Consider the following 19,930-nt stretch of genomic DNA (forward strand, 5'->3'; position numbering starts at 1 on the left):
ATCAGTATACAAATCAAAACCGTGCACGTTGTCTCATGTCATATATTGTTTTCTATTAGCATCCCGTAAAGTATGCTAAAATACATACCCTCTATGGACTCTGCGAATCACATTCACAGCGAGGTAAGGAAAAGGAAAAATAACATTAGAAAATTTGAGACAGTCATTTTCTTTTTTCTTTTCTTTTTTTTGGGGGGGGGCCTCTGTTGCATTTCATGGCATTATAAAAAATATTTTTACATTCTTTTCAAATAGGTCCTTTTGTCCTCTCAAATCAAATGCACTGTAAATATTTTGAAATGTGAGAAAATAATATGTAATTTTACTTCAGAATGCCAACTTTATGAGGATACTTAAAATGGAATAGTATCAAGCGGAGAGAAAATTTGCCAGGTAAGAAGGAAAGATGACCCATACATGTGTGTGAGTTTTAGTTGGGTAAGTTTTACTAGTGAAAATCCTGTTGCCTCAGTTTTTACTATTTTTTTTTTTCCAAATCACCTACCTCTCTACCTGAAAAAGCCCAATTCATAATGGTAGGATGTAAACAGCCCTAACGGCAGGCCTTCCAATTCCCAGCCACATTTTATAAAACACCTTTCCAGTATCACACAAAAAATAATAAGAGCCCCAAGCCTCATTTATATCTCCTTATTTCCAAGCCCAATTAAGCATGTTATGCAGAATTCAATAGGAAAACATGTTTTACTCATATGGACATAAACAGCAATCACATAGACAATCACACCAACCTGGAAGGGCAGGAAAGAATGGGACTCATTTTTTGGTCATTAAAATGGACGGGGCTTTTAAGCGCCATTTATCTTTTGATGGACATTTCTAGTTCTTCACTTTGTTGTTGAATCAAAAATACAACATCATACCAAAAAAAACAAATAAAACAGTTTTTAAAATATACTCACTTCTCCAGAAGAGTAAGCGCTGTGTTTGGGTTCACTCGGAGGTACTTTGAAGCAGGCTGTCCGTAATCAGCTAGATAAGTGGACCAATCCCAAACCATAAACAGGTCTAGGAGCTGAGGAAGACACAGGACAACTGTGGACACAACTTTGGTTACTGTAAGATCTCCCAGCTAAATACATACATCAGGCATGTGTTAGTCTCGAACCAGTTCTAGATGAGCTGTTTCTTAGGGCAAGGAGAATAAATTCATTTAAAACCCTTCGCTCATGACACGGTCCACTATCTTTTTACTTTTTCAGGTATTAATATCGTCAGGGGTTGCCTTCTAATACGATGGGATTGCCTTTCGAAGCATTGTCAAAGAGTGGAAATGGGTCCCTGTTAATTCCTGTAACCCTTCTCCTGAGGTGTGTTGACTTATTTTCCTACATTATTCAGTCTACCAAAATTCAGTGGATGAGGTGTTTGTTGCCACTAACCAAAGAAAGAATTTTAAAGAACTTAAGTGGAACCTTTTTCCTTAGGGGTAAGTAAGTATGTTTACCTTTCAAAAAAGCCGTTTGCACCTAGACTTTTCCCAAAGTAACTTAAACCAAAAAGCTCAGATAATCTCAATTAAGTGCATTAAACCACCTCTGCTGGATTCTCCCTGCTGATAGATCCTCTGTCTTATTATAAAATGATGGCTTCCGGATCCAGCCTGTTAACACCAGGTGACCATTTTGTATAAACAAACAACAACAAGGAAAAGAAACCCGCTTGTTTTCCGAGGTGACTTCAAATCGACTATTCGCTTTATAATCTCCAGTTAGGACTGTTGTCAAATATGGAAGTAATCTCTTAAAAGCAATGCCGTGTCTAAACTAAAGCACCAAACTCCTGATCCAACTTTAAGACCCTAATCCCCTTTAAGCCATTTAAAACCGACTTCCTATCCCCGTTTGAATTGTTCAGAAAGCTAAATGCTTTACTTACTACCTCCCTTCAGTTTTATATTATTCTCCCTTTGGTTTTAACTCACTTTATATATAACTAAGAAGCCTATTGGGTTTGCTTTCAAATTAAGGAAACCTTTGCAGTTACTCAGGGCTCTGTGAGCCGACCCACCAACTCGGAGAAGGATGAAACTCCCACCTGAAGAAAGATTATACAAAGAATAAAAATGGGCCCCAATAAATTGATTTAAAAAAAAAAAGAGTATGAACTAATTCTAAAACAAGATTTCTGAAAGGAGGGTGAGTGTCTGGCATATAGTATCTTGACAAATTATCTTCCTTTCAATTTCTCCACTATTATTATAATAAAATCAACATTTTATAAAAAAAAAAAGAATAAAAATGGTGGGGGGGAAAGGTTACAAGAAAGTAGTTCCTCCTTAGGAAGGGACATGTATGAGTCTTTCCCCATCTAATTTACAGCTGCCATTACAGATTTTCTTGTGAAAGAAAAGAATTCTCTATAGAATTTTCTAGAATGAAAATATCAAATATTAGCTATTTTCTTTGGGACAAGTTAACATTTTAAGTCATACCAAAAGTTACAACACTAGTACAAAACTATTCTGAGGCTATGTTAAAAAATATATTAAGTGGGGAACCGATTACAAGGATCTACATATAACCTACTCCCTGGGGGACAGGCAACAGAAAAGTGGGTGAAGGGAGACATTGGACAGTGTAAGACATGAAAAAAAAATTTATAAATCATCAAGGGTTCGTGAGGGAGGGGAAAGCGGGGAAGGAGGGGATAAAATGAGGAGCTGGTACCAAGGGCTCAAGTAGAAAGCAAATGTTTTGAGAATGATGGCAAGAAATGTACAAATGTGCTTGACACACAAGGATGTATGTATGGATTGTGATAAGAGTTGTACGAGACCCCAATAAAATGATTAAAAATATATATATACCTAAAGTATATTCTACTTTTTCTAAGTTTGCTTTATGTTAGTTAGTTTTTACTAACACAACAAAACAAAAACCCCTTGCATTCATACCTTTATCACTAAGCTAAAGAAATCTGCAAGACTAGCTATTTAGCATTTGCTTGGCAGGCATCCAGGAGACAGCACACATCACTAGCGATGACAGTGGATTTGCCAGCAGCCTTCCATTGGCACTATACTGTATGTGGATCTTATTTCCACGTGTCAGAATAGATCGACAACTGTGAGTTTATACTTTGCACCACTTCTGCTTACAGAAGAGTGCAGAGGCTCCATATTTGGATAGTGGGGGAAACCTGTACTGTCAGAAGGGGGCTGGGGCTCAGGGTCATTTTTAACTATGGTTTGCCAGGAAGTACATTGTTCCCTCCTCAGGGAGACAAATTTGCTCTCATACACTCCGATAATGAGTATGGAAGTTGTCTGGAATGTGATTTTGCAGTTATGTATTTTAAAATATTTTTTATTAATGACCATTCCCTTTAACTCGGTAATCCCACTTTTAGGGCTATAACTTCAGGAAACACTCATAAGTAGAGACAAAAACTGATGTGTAAAGACAGTATTGGCAAAAGTGATGTCTGTAGTATCAAAAACTTAATACAACCGACCTATATTCTTAATTATTAATAGAGTAGTTAAGTGATGAGATATATCCGGAGGACAAAAAATTTGTGGCTATTAAAATTCCTACCTATTGAACATTTTAAATAATTTAAAAAGATTCTTAACATAACCATTCCTACTTCAATACATAAAAAAACTCATTAGAAAAAGAAAATTTGGGAAAATATTTTAAGAATGGTTATTTGTATGGAGAAATTATAGATAACTATTATTTTCTTCTTTAATTTTCTAATATCCTAAAACTGGCATGTTAATGCTACAGTTAGAAATAAAGCTTATATAATTATATATTAAAATACATTTCTATGATGAACACTTCTCAGATTGTTGCTAGCAAAAGCCTCATTTTGAGGGGATTTCTTTCTGAAGAGTTTGTACAAGAGAGTTTCAAAAATGGAAAAATGACTGGGACAGCGGGAAGGGAGGGGGGAAAATGAGGAGCTGATGCCAGGGGCTTACGTGGAGAGCAAATGTTTTGAGAATGATGAGGGTAACGAATGTGCAAATGTGCTTTATACAATTGATGTATATATGGATTGTGATCAGAGTTGTATGAGCCCACAATAAAATGATTTTTTAATGGAATAATGAAATTAAAAGACAATGGATTTTTCCATGAATTTTTTGAAGTTCCCTCATATATGCATGCACACACATATCATACACAAAGTCCGCGGAAAGTAACCAGTTAATATCCTAGCTGAAATCGCTCTTCCTTTCCGAAAGACATTAGCACTGTACCCTTTGAAATACAGGAGAGAAGCTCAAGTCCAAACCCAGACCAAGCCCACTGCCAGTGAGTTGATTCTGACGCACAGTAACGTCCTATGACAGTAGAACGGCCTCATCGTGTTTCCAAGAGTGGACATGCTTCTAAGGGCAGAGCCAGCTTCATCGTTCTCCTTCAGAGCAGCTGATGGGTTTGAACTGCTGACCTTGCAGTTAGCAGCCCGATGCCTATCCCCAGGGTCACCATGGAGGAGAAAAACAAAAAACAAAAAGAACGTACTGCCATTGAGTCAATGCCAAGTCATCACGACCCAACAGGACAGGGTAGAACTGCCTCTGTGAATTTCTGAGACTGTGACTCTTTGTGGGAATAGAAAGCCTCCTCTTTCTCCAGCCGAGCACACAGTGGTTTCAAACTGCTGGTGTTGTGGTTCACAGGCCAACGCATCGCCACTCCATCCCCAGGGCTCCTACTGGTTTACACATGGGCTGGTTAACCACTTGCTCATTCTTCTCAGCCCATGACCCGAGTGACTGGATACCTGAGCACCACTCCAATGTCTGTGTCAAGGTACATCATGGGTTTGAGCAGCACAGAGGAAAGAAAGAAGGGGCCTGTCAACAAGCAGATCTCCTATTCTGATTTCTTGTTTCCAGGGGTATAAAGGATTTTTAAAAGCGTAACACTGCTTGCTGGCATAAATAAAAGAAGGGAACTTTCCTTCACAAAGTTAGTCAGGCAAATTCATAAAATATGGTCAGCACGGACTGAGCACGCCGGCAATGAACTGATTGATGGTGCCAGATAGCTAGTCCAAGTTTACCTGGGAGGGAGCTTTTCTCTTCGGCCTCATGCCTATGGAAAACGACCAGACCAGGGGCTTCCTTTGCCTGTGTGCACTGCTCTCTAGAACAGGCCAGGGCTGGCCGGCAAGCAAATTGCCTGCCGGTGATTTCCTCTGTCTCTCCAGGCTCTTCACGGGGCACTGATGACAGGACAGACTCCCTCAAGACAAAGGATGAGGGCTAATGTTCACAGAGTCAAACGATCTCCCACAAAAGCAGCGCCAATATTTCTGAATGGTAGACCAAGGTACCCCACCCATGTGGCCCCTTTTCATTTTTCAGAATAAGGTATGTATCAGGAAACTGGGACTTTATTCCTGGGTCCCACCCTATGCCATGCCAAGCCAGCTCTCCCGGGCTGATCCCAATTCCATCAGGCTGTTACCAACAGCCACTCTGACCAGGCACTGAGACCCCTGGGCTTTGAATAAACCAGTGGGCGTCCAGTCAATTCTGACTCAGAGTGACCGGTGTGTTGCCAAGTAGAACTGTATTTCTTATGGTTTTCGTGACCTTGACCTTTCGAAAGCAGATCTCTGGGCCCGTCTTCCTGGGTACCTGCGAGTGGGTTCCTGTTAGTGAATGGATGGCAGCACCACATATTCCAGTCCAGAGGGCGTGGGAAGGGCACATCAGAGTGAGGCCGGAAGGGAGGAGGGGACTGGGCTGCTGTGAAGGAGAATCACTGACACTCCCGGTCACACTCCACGCCCACGGTGACGGTGGCCTCTCACAACAGTGCAGGTTTCACTGCATTCTTAGGACTAACATCTAAATTACAGCAACTTCAGCTCTCCATTGCCAGTTTTGCTTCCTTCAGACGGCATTGCACAAATGACATCTTCACTCTAGGTTACACAAGATCTCGTGCAGGCTTGTAAACCAGCACTGAGATGGGGTTTCAACAGGTGAGTTTGCTAGTGAACATGTAGACATGAAGCTCACTGATGTAGATCAAACATGAACGAACACAAAAATCTCCCCAGATCATCCAGGAGCAATTTTACAATTACTTATTAAAGGATAAAGCCAGGCATAGTATAATGAGAAATTGGTATTAATGGGTTTTGTTCCAATAGTCAAGTCAAGTAATTCCACCTCAAATCCTTTTGGGAAGTGTGCAAAGTATGGATCACATGAAAATGAATTAGCAAAATAATGCTCCTCAGTTCTGTGTCATCACGATTTACAAGATTATCTGAAATTAGTATTCTAACATTTTTGTTTTTTTTCCGCCAAAGGCTCAAAACCACCCTTCATATTTAATCTCCCAGCATGAAGTGGATTTGTGGCGATATCGTGCATGAGCTGTAAAGTGTCACTTCCTCAGCATTCCCCGGTGTGCCCAGCAAACATAAAGACCAGCTTACGGAAAGAAATGGTGAGATGGGTGGTCCCACTTACACGCTCAGAGCAGTTGGATCATTTCAGAGTCTGTGTAGACGTGTTTAGCTTGCTGGCAATTTCCCACCTGACAGTCTCATCCCGTGTCTATACCCAAGGAACTCGGGGCCTCGGGCCTATTGAGATCACTTTGTGTGCACTGCACAATGCATCCAGGGCGGCTTGAAGCCACTCTTTGGAACTTTGCAGTGACGTTTTGCCTTTGTAAAAGTGAACACAGAGAGTCCCAGGTCATTTTTTCCTTGAATCTGGTTTAGCTTTCTTTGTTTTGGGTCTTTTGGGTTTTGCTTTTGAAGCACCTCAGGGGCAGTGACCCAAGACCGAAGATAAATAAAGTTAAGCCAACCTCAAGAGAAAAGCAATTGGGGGTCTCAGGTCTGCTTTTTGTAAATGTGAACACTGACCTGGGGGCTTGGGGTCAGACTTAGCCCCCCAAGTTCCCTTTCCCAAACACGAAACCCACCTGGGACCTCAGCGTTGCTTTGCAGATTCCCAGAGTAAACCGGAGACCATTTTCCTTTTCCTCCAGAAGACAAGGGGCGAGTGAGGCAAGGGGTGCAAAAGTGCTTCGGAAATTTAAACAACAACAACAAAAATTCCTAAGCCCTAACATGGCTTTCGGAAAGAAACACTTGTCCTTCAAGCAAATCCTGAGTAATTAAGCACTGGGGACTCAAGGAAAATGGCTCTTACTAAAAATTAGCCACCAGGCGGGCTGGGAAGCGAGATAAGAGTCCTTTTAATAGATAGCTGTCGGAATCAAATGATGAGGTCCAGATGCTTTGTTTCCAACCACGTGCCCTCGTCCGTTTCCAGCGGTCTGAAACACAGTCTTTGGAAGCTCCATGGGGTCTCCTCCACGGAGGAGCCTCTTACGCAGCAACCCGGCAAGGCTTGGCTAAACACTGCCAGGAGGCAACCCAGAATTGCTTCTGCTCCACTCACGCTGTGCGCGCTTGGGTATTTACTGCCTGGTTCTCTGATAACACTTCACTCTTCACCCAAGTCTGCCATCTTCCAGGTGTCCCATTTACCAAACCCGTACTCAGTCAGCCTGTCCAACTCCCATCTGTCTGTGTGCGCGCGCGCGTGCACCAGTGTGCCGAGGGGTGTCCCTGGCAGAATGTGTTACGGTGATCTTTATTTAACAGGACCTTTGCACATTCTACTTGGTAATACTAGAAGATATTAGCCCCTGCATTTTAACATGATTCTTTTGAGATCTATAACCACCACTGCCACCAAGTTGGTGCCCACTCACGGCGACCCTGCTGGGTAGAAGTGGGTCGGGTACAAGTGCTCTGTTTGGGTTTCTGAGGCTGTACAACTTTATGGATGCAGGATGCTACATCTTATCCAAAGAGGGGCTGGATGAGTTCACACAGATCTTTTGGTGACCGGGCCAGCGCCTAACCCACGGCAGCCCCAGGATTTTTCACTCATTTATATTATGCCCAAATCACAATAGCTATTTGACTAAAGTTCCCTGAAAGTTTTTTATGAATACAAAAGTAAATAAATTCCTAGCATGAATTTTTTAAGTCCTCCATTTATAAAAAAACAACCTATAATTATCCAAAGAAAGAATATTTCAGATTGTTTCCTCAACAGGTTTACTCCAAATACCTGAATGTGATTTGGTTTTCCTAACACCTTTATAAGCACCTTTATATACATGTGGTTGGTTGGGTTTTTCCCAGCTCTTCGAGTACCTAGTTCAGCTTACTGACTTGTAAGGTGGGTCTTCTTGGAGTCCCTGGGTGGCAACCATGGAGGAAGCACTGGACTATCAGCCGGAAGGTTGGCAGCCTGAACCTACTCAGGGGCTCCAAAGAAGACAGGCGGCCAATCTGCTTCCGCAAAGACACAGCCCTGACGCCCGATGAGCACAGCCGCACACACCCTAGGTCGCTGTGACGACTTGCAACAACTCACCTACTGACCCAAGTCAGCAATCTGGGTTCGTTTGCTTTGACTTTCCCCTTTCTTACAACTCTTGTATCTAACTGAAGGCCATAGTGTGCCAGTTTAACCACCTACCTCAACAATTCTTTGAAGCGCCTTATGCGTGAGGGGGGTGCCAAACCCGACGTCCAGCAGTCTGACTGCACTAGTGGCTCTGTGGAAGAAAGACGCGGCTTTCTGTTCCTGTAAAGACTTAGAGCCTTGGAAACTCCAAGGGGCAGTTCTACTCCGCCCTCCAGGGTTGCTAGGCATCAGAAGGGACGTGAAGGCAGTGGATTCTTTAATTCTTTGGCTTCTTACTCTCCAGCCCTCCTCCCTCCTACTGGCATACTTCAGTCATTGTAGTCTTTCCCTTGGGTGCTTGGTCTTGTCCATCCCCTCCATCTCTCCCTTCCAATACTCTACCCTCTGCCAGAGCAATCAATGGCTTCCCAACTCCTACAAGATCAATGTCAAGTTCCTTACATGACTTGTAACCCTTATCCTGTACCTTAACGATGTTATTATTATTATTGCTTCCTCTGTCTGGTACTTTAACCTCCTCAACAAGGAACTATTCCAGTTTCCTTACAGACCATAAGGTTTTCACCTCCAGGACATTGATATTCCCATCGCAGTATAGAGTCTTCGACCTCTCTTTCTTTACCTAGCGAATTCTTCCTTATTCTATAAATCTAATTCTGCAGGCAGCGCTGATCGCCTTAGATAAGTTAGATAAGTTCGGAGTTCTCCTTTTGGGCCCTCACTGCTATCTGTGGGTCCCTCTGTGATCTCTAGCACAGTATATTTTACATTTTACTGGCATTGCCGGTTAAGATGTCTGTTTACGTATTAACAAATCAAATATTAAACACTTTTTTTTTCTCGTTTGGGTGATTCATGATTACCCCAGCCCTTGTTTTTCTTCAATATCCCAAAAGTTGAAGCACTTTTTAAGAATACAGTCTGTAAACACCTCACAACTGGGCCCTTGCTTTACTAAACATCTGCAGCTTCACATTTGACCCGGGGTTCAGATGAGACAACAGGCCAAGTGTCTGTTGAGATGAACTGCACCTGTTATCTTTAGATACAGAATTTTAGAAACACAAACTGAACCTACATCTATCTACATCTTATTGACAGTATGGAGTATTTATGCTGTGATTGATTTTACATGGGAACTTTTAATATTGCACACGGCATCACAGAATATTTACTGATGTCTTATAAAGATTCTGAAAGCCAGATTTTATATTTATCAGATTTGTGCCATGGAATATACTAAAATATTTCAGAACTGATGATCTGCTCCTGAGATTGATTACCTTTTACAAACTGGAAATGCCACCACTAAAACAAAAACCGGCTTCCTTTGCTGCCTGGCTGATTTGGACTCACAGCGACCCCTAGTGGAAAGGGTGGAACAGCTCCCCAGGGTCTCCCAGGCTGTAATCTTCATGAAGGCAGACGGCCACATCTTTCTCCCGAGAGGGCGCAAGCTGCCTTCTGGTCAGCAGCCAAGCACTTAACCACTGCGCCACTAGGGTGCTGATTAAATACCTTAAATAAACATTCCGGGGTCATGTGTTTAATTTCCTGTTCAGGTTCATTTCATCATCTGCTACAATTACATAAGAGTTAAGCAATGGATTCTCTCATGAAACTCAAAGCCTTCCAATCCTAAGGATATCAAATCTTGAAATTCATGCTAAGTGTTCACTAGACTTTCAATTCTCCCTGATGAGTCATTCTGCTTCATTTAAGCTATGAAGTAATAGGATCTTCTTGTATGAATTGACTTTGGAAGAGCTCGAGCAACAAAGGAAAACAATATGGATTATCCGATGAAGAAAGCTAGCATGCCAGCGTGTCTTCAGAATGTAGGAGTTATTTGCATGGATGATACTAGACTAGGCTGGGCTTTCTTTATGTATCCCTTGCAGTGCAATTGCTAAGAAAAAGAGGGTGGAAAGAACTGCTTTTACTAAAATGGAAAGAATCTGAGTATGAATCCCTCCCTTAGTAAGGTAAATGAAAAAAACTTAGTGAATCTAGTAACTAGATTAACTTAATCTCCAAAAAACTCAGTCACATGTTTTACTTTAAAATTTTAGTAAGTCAGATAATTCATCTGACTTATAATTTGCCACTAGTATAAACATTGACTGCTGGCTTAGGAAAAAAAACAAAAAGCTACACTAACACCAAGTCCTCAGGCTGTAGGGGAGTCTACCGTCCTGGGACACGGAACACAGAGCGAGTGGGGTCTTTCTAACAGCTTGCGCGTGGTCATCCAGAGTGCACCTATTGGCCTCTCCCTGTGTGGAGCAAAGCAGAGTGAAGAGAATCTTCAAAGAAGACTCTCAAAGAAAAACACATGGAAACAATTAATCTAGTAGACTAATGGACCACACAGACCTCGGCCTTCACTATCCCCAATCTAGAAGAAGGAGCTCAACTCTGAAAGGAATCATAATTGAAGGGCCTTGACAGAGTGGGAAGAAAGGGGGAAACAAAACTCTGAAATCATAAAAAAAAAAAGTGGTCAGATGCCCCTTGGTCACTGGACTCACCCTGGTGTCTCCATTTCCAGTCCAACAATAGACGGGCTTATAAGATAAACAGTAACACTAGGAAGGTGCACCCTCCTGAGAACAGTCAACCATTTGAGATCAGAAGGGCAGCATCTGGCCCAGGAAAAGGTTAGGAGAGAAGGGTTAGGGCAGAAGACAGGGAGGGTTAGGAGAGAAGAGGACTGAAAACAGGAAATACAAGGAGGAAGTGGGCTAAGTGATGTTACACCGTGGGGAAACACAATTCATGACATGAAACAAAATGAGTGCAAATGGCTGAGTGGACAACTGGTTGGCTCTGTAAAACCTTTACCCCATACAAAATAAAAAGTTTCAAACAATTAAAATAAAAAATACTTTGACCGATATTAAGGGCTCAAGTAGAAGGCAAATATTTTGAGAATGATGATGGCAACAAATGTACAAATGTGCTTCACACAATGGATGGATGCATGGATTGTGATAAGAATTGTACAACTCCCCAACAAAATAATTTTTTTTAAGTGAAAAAAAAATTTGAGTGAAATTTAAAAAGCAGAACCCATGCCATTTGAGTTATAAGAAACCAACCAACACCACTGAATCCCCACTGTCTCAGGAAGGGGAGGATAGATTTTTTTTTTAATCATTTTTTTGGGGGCTCTTACAGCTCTTATAACAATCCATACACCAATTGTACCAATCACATTTGTGCATATGTTGCCATCATCATTTTAAAGAATTTTCTTTCTACTTGAGCCCTTGGTATCAGCTCCTCTTTTTTCCCACCCTCCCCTACATTATAAATTATTATTATTTTCAAATCTTACACCATCTGCTATCTCCCTTTACCCACATTTCTGTTTTTCCGTCCCCTTCAGGGTGGGGGTGGGGTGGTACATTGATCATTGTGACTAGTTCCCCCTTTCTTCCCCTTCTCCTCCCACCTTGGATGGACTGTTTCTATGGCAACCTCTCAGCAGGTGGAAGAAAAGGTAAAGACCCCCATTCTAGTCCTTGTGAGTGCCAAACTAGTCTTTGATGTGCCAAACTGAATTTCAGACTCATGTCTCTTACAGACAGACACAGAGAGGATCTCAGTCTGATGTCCTAGAAGGTAAACAGATAGATTTCATCATTTTACCTTGAGTTCCCAAAGGAATGCAAAGTTAGCTAGACTACCATCTATCGCACAGCATAATGGAAATGAGGAAAGATCCATCTTTGTAATCTCTATTAAAAACAAGGTGCATTATAATATCCACAAGAGCATGTATACTTGTAGGGCTCTGCTAAGTATTCAAGGGGCTGCTAACATGCAAGGCTGGTGGCTCACACTTACTGGATGCTCCACCCACTAGCTGTTCGCAGGGAGAAAGAGGAGGCGCTCAGCTCCCATAAAGATGGACTGCTTCAGGACCCCTGGCGAGGGCTGCTGGGAGTCAGACTGACTGGCCAGCAGGGGGTTTTATTTGTAGGTAAAGGGGCTTGCCTCCTCAATCATTGCTTTCTTCCAAATCTGACAAGAGTTTGAAATAATGAAAAAGAGATTTCATTTACTTTAAACAGTTTTCTTAGAATCTAAAAGGCACTTCTCTTATACTAGACAATTTATTAACCCTTAATTATCCAGTTACTTCCATGCCTGGTTGTATATGTAATTACCTTTTGTCAGGTATAATAACTTGCTCAGTAAACATGTCAGAACACTTACTGCTTAGTCTGTTCCAACAGATAAATGTGATCTTTCCACAGCCTTGAGGCATAATACAGAGAGAAGAAAAATGAAAAAGGCAGTTATCAAACAATACTGAAGCTATTTCACTACGGCCGAAATTCACAGCATATCAGTTTGAAAATGAAGCTTTCTACTCCCTTAAACAGTGACAGTCTTGGATAGCTGGACCCCTCGTTCCACGCCCCCCACCCCGCCCCGGGGCAGTTCTACCCTGCCCTGTAAGGGTACTATGAGATGGCATCAACTCGATGGCAGGGAATCTGCTTCTGGTTTGGAGTCAAGGCTTACTTTGGGGCCTGCTGCTCGCCCCAATGCTTAGTCACAGCTCTCTGAGCACAAGCATGGTGACATTCTGACTGATGCAGGTATCTACACGCACTTCAAAATGGACAGTGGATGAACTTGAATATGCAGCTTAGCTCAAAAGAAGCTATTGGTATCACATCTTTCCTGACAGGCTCCAGCAAAGAGACAAAAAGGGAAATCCAAAAACCAAACTACCTGCCATCCAGTTGGTGCTACCTGATAGCGACCCTACAGGGCAGAGTAGACCTGCCCCTCGTGCGTTTCCAAGGCTGTCACTCTTTCCAGAAGTCGAAAGCCCTGTCTTTCTCCCACCAAAAGGGAAGCTGAACAAGAACAGCAGGAGAAGGACTTCTTTTCTTGGGAAGATAAATGCAGCCACTGGAATTAACTGGATTGTGATCTAAGTCCTACAAGGCTTTCATGATGTGAATCTGTATGATGGAAGTGCAAGACGAAATCCCTACCTGACCTCTGGATAACCTAAACAGGAAACCAGGACATTTCTAAACAAAGTAGGCTGTGTCATCCTGTTAGGATAATTGTTTCCATTTATACTCTGCATGAACATCTTACATTAGGCCATTAGAGAGAAGAAGAAAAAATCAAGCCATAGCGTCTCTTCTTTGTAATACTTACAAATAGTACCTGGCCTAGTGCCCTTCCCATAGCTAAGGAGGAAAAGTTTGTGGATGATAATTAGGAGGAGGACAAAGAGAGGAGAGAAGGGTAACACACAGAGAAGACAGTGGGAAGTATGCTTTAGGTATCTGCAGATGGGGTGGAAATAAATTAATGAAACATCAACAATTAGAATTTATTTCTTGGTAAGGCTCTGAGATTAAGAGATTATTCCGTTTTAAGGAAAGACCCAACAAACAGGACAACTTAAAATAAGTTATCAGTTTTGACCAATCCAAACCCACTATCAGTGAGTTGATTCCAACTCTTTGCCTGCCCCTGGAGGCCAGGGCTCCTGAGACTCTTAAATTTTAGTAGGAACAGACAATTTCTCCCTCCCTCTGAGTGGCTGGTAGGTTTAAACTATTGACCTTGTGGTTACGTAGTAGCCAAATGATGTGAAAACTCGGATACTTGGTTGGTGTTTCAGAGTGTTATAAAACTCACGCACTAAGCTCCATGACTGTCTCATCTAATCCATACGCTACGGATATTTATTTGATGAGATTTCACTTGAAAAAGAATGAAACCATCTACGAGCTGGCTTTCCTTTTGACACCAGTGGTGTACTTCTATCTCTATTCTGCTAAATGTTCTGCCATTTTCAAAAACCCAAGTCACTCTCGGCTTTACTTCATCCTTTGAGGCAGTGGTGAACAAAGCGAGGGGATTGTATTTAAAAACGACAAGCCCTGTGTTTGACACCAACAATGAAAAGATCATGATCCAGCCCTTGGGTTCCAGGGTTCACAGGTACAAGGAGACAGACACATGGATGAATTAATGTGGTCCACTGGCAGGGAGCTGTCAGATTATTATTAAGTGGACATGAAATCTTGTAGGAGGTGGGTGCAAAGGAAACCCCTCGCAGGGATCGTAGTCGGTAGTCAGACTGAGTTTTAGGAAGGAACTAATCAAGGGGAGGGTAGTAGTATTGCACGTAGGTGAGACAGCACGACAAAAGGCACAAGGAGAACCAATCCATGTGCTTACGGGGAGGGAGGGGAGCGCCCGAAACTTCAGTCTTGCCAGAGTGAAATGTGGGTAAGGAAGCAGCACAGATAGGTTAGAGAAGGAGGTGGAAGGCAGATCATAAAAGCGCACACATATCTGATTCCGAACTGTGAGGAGCCACTGGAAAGTTTCGATCAAGGAGGTTGACACAGATGTAGCTCTGGGAGGAATGGAATCAAGGAGAACAAAACAAAAGTCCGGGAAGATAGTTAAGAGACCGTTCACCATCTTGGCACACACTAGGCCAGATAGGTAGGTAGTTAGGATGGTGAAAATAGGAGGGGTTTGAGAAATATTTTGGAGGAAAGATTTTAGGGCGTGATGACTGATTAGATGTGGGACACTGAAAGATTCAATTTGGGAAGGCAGGAGATAGGATTATTCCTTGACAGGTGTGGCCACATGTACAATGTGAGACATACTTCCAAAGGGGAATGTCTACCGAATAAGTGGATATGCATCTGAGGCACACAGCAGTTTGTGCCGAAGTATAGAAATATAATGACAGTAGCTGAGCAAACCCAGATAAAGGACTGACAGCAATATTCGAAGGGCAGAAACTCTCGGGACATCAGCATGCAAGAGGTGGGAAAGGAGAGGCCACAAAGTGAAGGGAGGAAGAATGTTCCCAGAGGTTAAAGTCTTGGTAGACGAGTTTTAAAGAGGAAGTGATCAACATTTTATCAAATGAAGTAGGAAAAAACTAGCAAGACAAAGGGTTAAAAAGATCTACTGGCTTTCTCTGGTGATTTAACTGAATACTGGTTCTGGAGAGTGGCAAGGCTGATGGCCGTGAGCTCAGTAATTGGTGGAAGAGGAGGAAATAAGGATAACTAATCATACAACATTCTTTAATGGAATATAAGGATTCCATGCATCATTGTTTTATGGATACTAAGGAGATAGCTAGAATAAGATGAGAGAAGACTCTCTCCTTCTTTCTGTTTTGGATTGGAGAAGCTAGAACATGTTTTTTGGCTAAGATTCCTTGGAAAAGAATAAAGTAGAGGAAGAGGAGATGAGCGACGATACAAAATCACTTAGAAGAGATGAGTTCGAGGCCATGCACAGGAAGAGAGAGCCTTGCTTCGCATGGTCAAGGATCACCTGAGTCTGAGGAAGAGGAAGGGAAGATGGGAGCAAATTCAGAGAGATTGACAAAATGTTGGATGGTGATAAGCCTGAATGACATGCAGTTCAAAGTTCCACTCAAGGGACAGTCTATAAAATACAAGAGGGGCACCAGGAAAACAACACAAATGCCCAGTGTGCATGTTGTGAAAGAACGCACAGCAACCACTAGAGAGAGCTAAAGGCTTAGCAGCAGCCTCAGAGTTCTCCCATCAGAGGTGACCAAGGCATCCTGGCCAGCCTTGGAGGCTGTAGGGCCATTTACATGGGAGGATGGGTTTTCGGATGGCACAGTGTACTTGGGCTAGAGGAAGTGAAACAATATGAAGTCGACGGAACGAGGAAACAAGACGGGAGCACGGTTGGGAGGTGGGAAGAAGGGAAGTGCTCAAGTGGAGAAGGGGCAGAAATTGCAGTGTCCAACCAGGAGCCAGAGGTTAATGGCAAAGCTGCCATGAGACCGGGCAAATGGCAGGAAGCCTTGGTCTACTGGGCTGTGGGCTCTCCTAAGACAGTTGGAGAAACAGCCAGGGCTTGGATATGGGAGGAGTTGCTAGGAGGTTGGGTCAAATTTTTAGATGTTTTCTGAAGCCCCAGCCAACTCTCAATCTTAGGATTTCATGCACTTAAAAATCATTGAAATCATAGACCGACGGTAATTGGCAGCTGCTCAGTCATTTGAGAACACACAAAAAGAGCCAAAGGAAAGGAGAGAAATACAAACTGTAAAACACTCTGGGGACTAATCTGCCACCTGACATTAAGTACCAAGTATTGTAATCTGTATCTAAGAAGGAAACTTAGGCAACTATAAATGCTCAAGTCTCAAATCACATAATCCTTCAGAGTTTATCCTTTTAAATTATATCAGCAGAAATTTTCATCATGACTATGTATTCACTGCTCTTAAGAGGTATGACCTAAAAAGATATCTATCTAAACCTCTTTATGTCATTTTATTGTGAAAAAAGACATCGCAAAAAAAAAACAAAAAAAAACAAACAAACAAACAAAAAAAAAAAAAAAAGACATCGCAAACTATTAGTCAGTTCAACAATTTTTCATGTGACATTATGTTCACCATGTTGGGCAAACATCATCACTACCCATTTGCAAGTATTTTCATCATCCTTAATAGAAACCCAATAACCCTTACAAATAGCTCACGCTTACTCCCTTCTACTTATTCCTGGTAACCACTGGTCTCTACGCATTTGACTCTCCTAGATATTTCATATCAATGGAACCATACATTATCAGTCCTTTTGTGTTTATTTCACTCAGCACAATATCCTCCAGGTTTGATTTTTTGGTTGAGGCTAGAACATTAAGATAATACAATTCCATACATATGGCTTTCCACAATTCCTCCACATATAAAGTGCTTTCAAAAGCACTAGTTTCTGCAAGAAACTCTCAGGCGGTCACAGCGTTGCGTCTTTGTTTACTGCTCCCTTCCGTGCCCTGTGTGAGATCTGAATCAGATGCTATCAAAACATCAGTCCTTCAGCTCTGAGACTCATCAGAACAGATACACAGAGCAGCCTGCCAGCAAAGTCTGCCTTACTGACTCCAGAACCAGAGACACCGTGGTCCCTTCTCTGAGAATACAAGCCATAGTGGACTTTTGCAGCCCGCGCTTGGTAGGCATCATGATGGAAGGGGGCGGGATCAAGACAGTAGAAAAAAATTTCCTATCAGTTAAAAGATACTTTTGTTTGTCTGGGCACAGTTATTTGCTAAAATCCTTTGCTTACTTTATAAACTTCTTAAAGAGTTGAGATTACCAATTTTCCATTTGGTTTTCACAGTGCTTGAATGGGAGGGTTGGGATCTTAGACCTGCTCAGCCAATCATCAGAAGGCTCACATTTATTTTAATAAGATTTTATACAGGAGGAAGAATTCAAACCTTTCAAGTGCTAGCAGAGCATCAGTAGTGCTGAATTCTCTGCGCCATCTAAATTGAGGATAAGTTGGCTCTGTGGGCCATTGAGAAATTCCTAAAGCTTGAAATATGTACCCATGTCTAAATTTTTTGTTATATTTGTTTTCATTTTCAACCAAGTTATGATTCCTCCAAGGGCCAAGATGAAAGCTCTTATATTTCCCTGAGGGCGCAGAGTAAAAATTGTCAAACTATACACTAAAGTATACTTCAGAGAACACTTTGGAAAATAAAAGTTTAAGTACTGTGTCTTTTCTGGGGGGATTTTCTTTTTTAAAGAATTTTGTTCTACAAAAAAAAAATTATAGTAAAAGTCAAACTAGACATGGCAGATAGAATACAGGCAGTGTAGGGAATATTGTTTTATATTAAAAAGATCCTGGTAGTGTATCTGGTATTTCTGTTTATGATACTCATTAGTGTGTAAAACAAACATGCATTGTTGCTGCTTTTGACAGAGGATATAAATATAAACTTTTCTCTTTTTGAAATATAAACTTTCCATAACTATCCTTCAAACTCAAGGAAACCTGTAAGATGAAGACCAGGGAAACATTTCTATCCATATTTTTAAAAAAACATTTGGGGTAATTACTAGGAGCAGTCCCCAGGTGTCATGGTCGAAACAGCCACATAGGCACTCACTGCCATTGAGTGGATTCTGACGCCCGATAGGATAGGATAGAGTTGCCCCTGTGGGTTTCTGAGACTGTAAATCTTCATGGAAGTGGGATGTCACATCTTTTTATACTTTGGGTGATTCATCCTGATATCCATGATGGGAAAATGATGGATGGAAGGCCAGGCGTGGGAAGACTCGAGGGAGGCATAGTGAGTCCTTCCAGGAAGCTGACGCATGTGATCCGACTATCGGCGGGGCCTGGAGGCATGGACAATCAAAGCAGTGTACTCTGTGGCCATCTGTGAGCACTGTCTGGGCTCACAATCTACTCAATGGTCATGTAAACTTGCCCTCACTGTGCAATGAATGAACCAGCCTTGCTGAATGAACCAGCCTTGCCTCACAAGGTGTGTTTCATCACAATCACTTTTCATGGTGTATGTCCAGCTTTAAGTCACTGAAAAGGCTTCAAGCCTTTTCTTGCACTGAAATAAGGCTAAATCAGAACCCTTTGCACCTGTTCTGACTGACCTAAAAATTCTTAGAACCACATCTTTAAAGTCTAATTCATAACCAGAGGACTGTTTGTAATTCTACTTCTAAACGACTACAGAAAGGTTTAAATAAATACTCAGTACATACAATGGGGCCTCAAAAAGTTCATGGAAAAATATGATCTGATAATGAAATTTTTCCACAAACATTTTGAAGCTTCCTTGTAGGTATAAAAATGTTAACCATGGCATTATTTTTATGTTGGATAACTGTAGATTCTGTAAATATCTAACAAAAGTATATTTGTTTAATAATTCTATAGTATGTTTACTGTAGAATACTTTAATGAAATTAAAAAGCATGAAGCAGATTCATATTTACCAACAAAATAAAAACTGTTACATAAAAAATCATAGCAAAAGTGATCCCCACCATGTGATACGTTTGTACTAACGTGTGCGTGTGTTTGAATGTACAATATCAGAAGTCTGGAGGGAAACACATCAATTATTCTAGGAAGAAAGTTTAAAAGGAGAAAAAAAATTAAAATTTCCTCTTGAAACACTTCTCCATGCTTTATTTGTTGAATCAACATGGTGAACATTTCCCGGTTTTCGTAAGCACTATACTTACATATAAAAATTACCATGGAGTAAAGCTAGGTAAAATACACATGGATTCTTTGATACTATTTTTGTAACTTCTTAAATCTGTAGTTGTTTTAAACACTTTTTTAAAATAAAAATGTCGGTATGCAGAGACACAGTGTGGGAATTGCACCCAATTGAATCCCACCACAATGAGGCAAAGCACTGGGGGAGTGCAGGGGAACAGCAAGGGAATGGAGTGGCAAGGTCCCCAGGGAATGCTGAAGGTGGACTTTGGGGCCAGGGTGTGGTGCCCCAACAGAATGGACTGGAAAACACTTCTAAAGGCCAACAAACAATCCTTGAACTAACTACAAGCTTTTCTTTCTTGTTGTGTTTTGATTTGTTCTTTGTCAGTGGTTTGTTGTTGTTGTTGTTTTG

At 41.6% G+C, this 19,930-nt stretch overlaps 1 protein-coding gene across 3 annotated transcripts in view; it reads right to left on the bottom strand.

Annotated features, from left to right (window-relative positions):
- The window catches only part of EXOC6 (exocyst complex component 6), a 195,597-nt gene that overhangs the window by 1,507 nt on the left and 174,160 nt on the right, over positions 1-19,930 (bottom strand). For 2 of the 3 annotated variants that reach the window (XM_045291179.1, XM_045291180.1), the window contains 2 exons: positions 924-1,036; positions 89-100 (listed from right to left, as the gene is read on the bottom strand). In XM_045291179.1, coding sequence (XP_045147114.1) covers positions 89-100; positions 924-1,036 — 125 coding nt within the window. The remainder of the gene's footprint in view (positions 1-88; positions 101-923; positions 1,037-19,930) is intronic. The other variant, XM_004701070.2, reaches the window with a different exon arrangement.

The sequence above is a fragment of the Echinops telfairi genome, unplaced genomic scaffold (genome assembly GCF_000313985.2).
Source record: "Echinops telfairi isolate 266 unplaced genomic scaffold, ASM31398v2 ScPeMD7_70;HRSCAF=299, whole genome shotgun sequence".
NCBI lineage: Eukaryota > Metazoa > Chordata > Mammalia > Afrosoricida > Tenrecidae > Echinops > Echinops telfairi.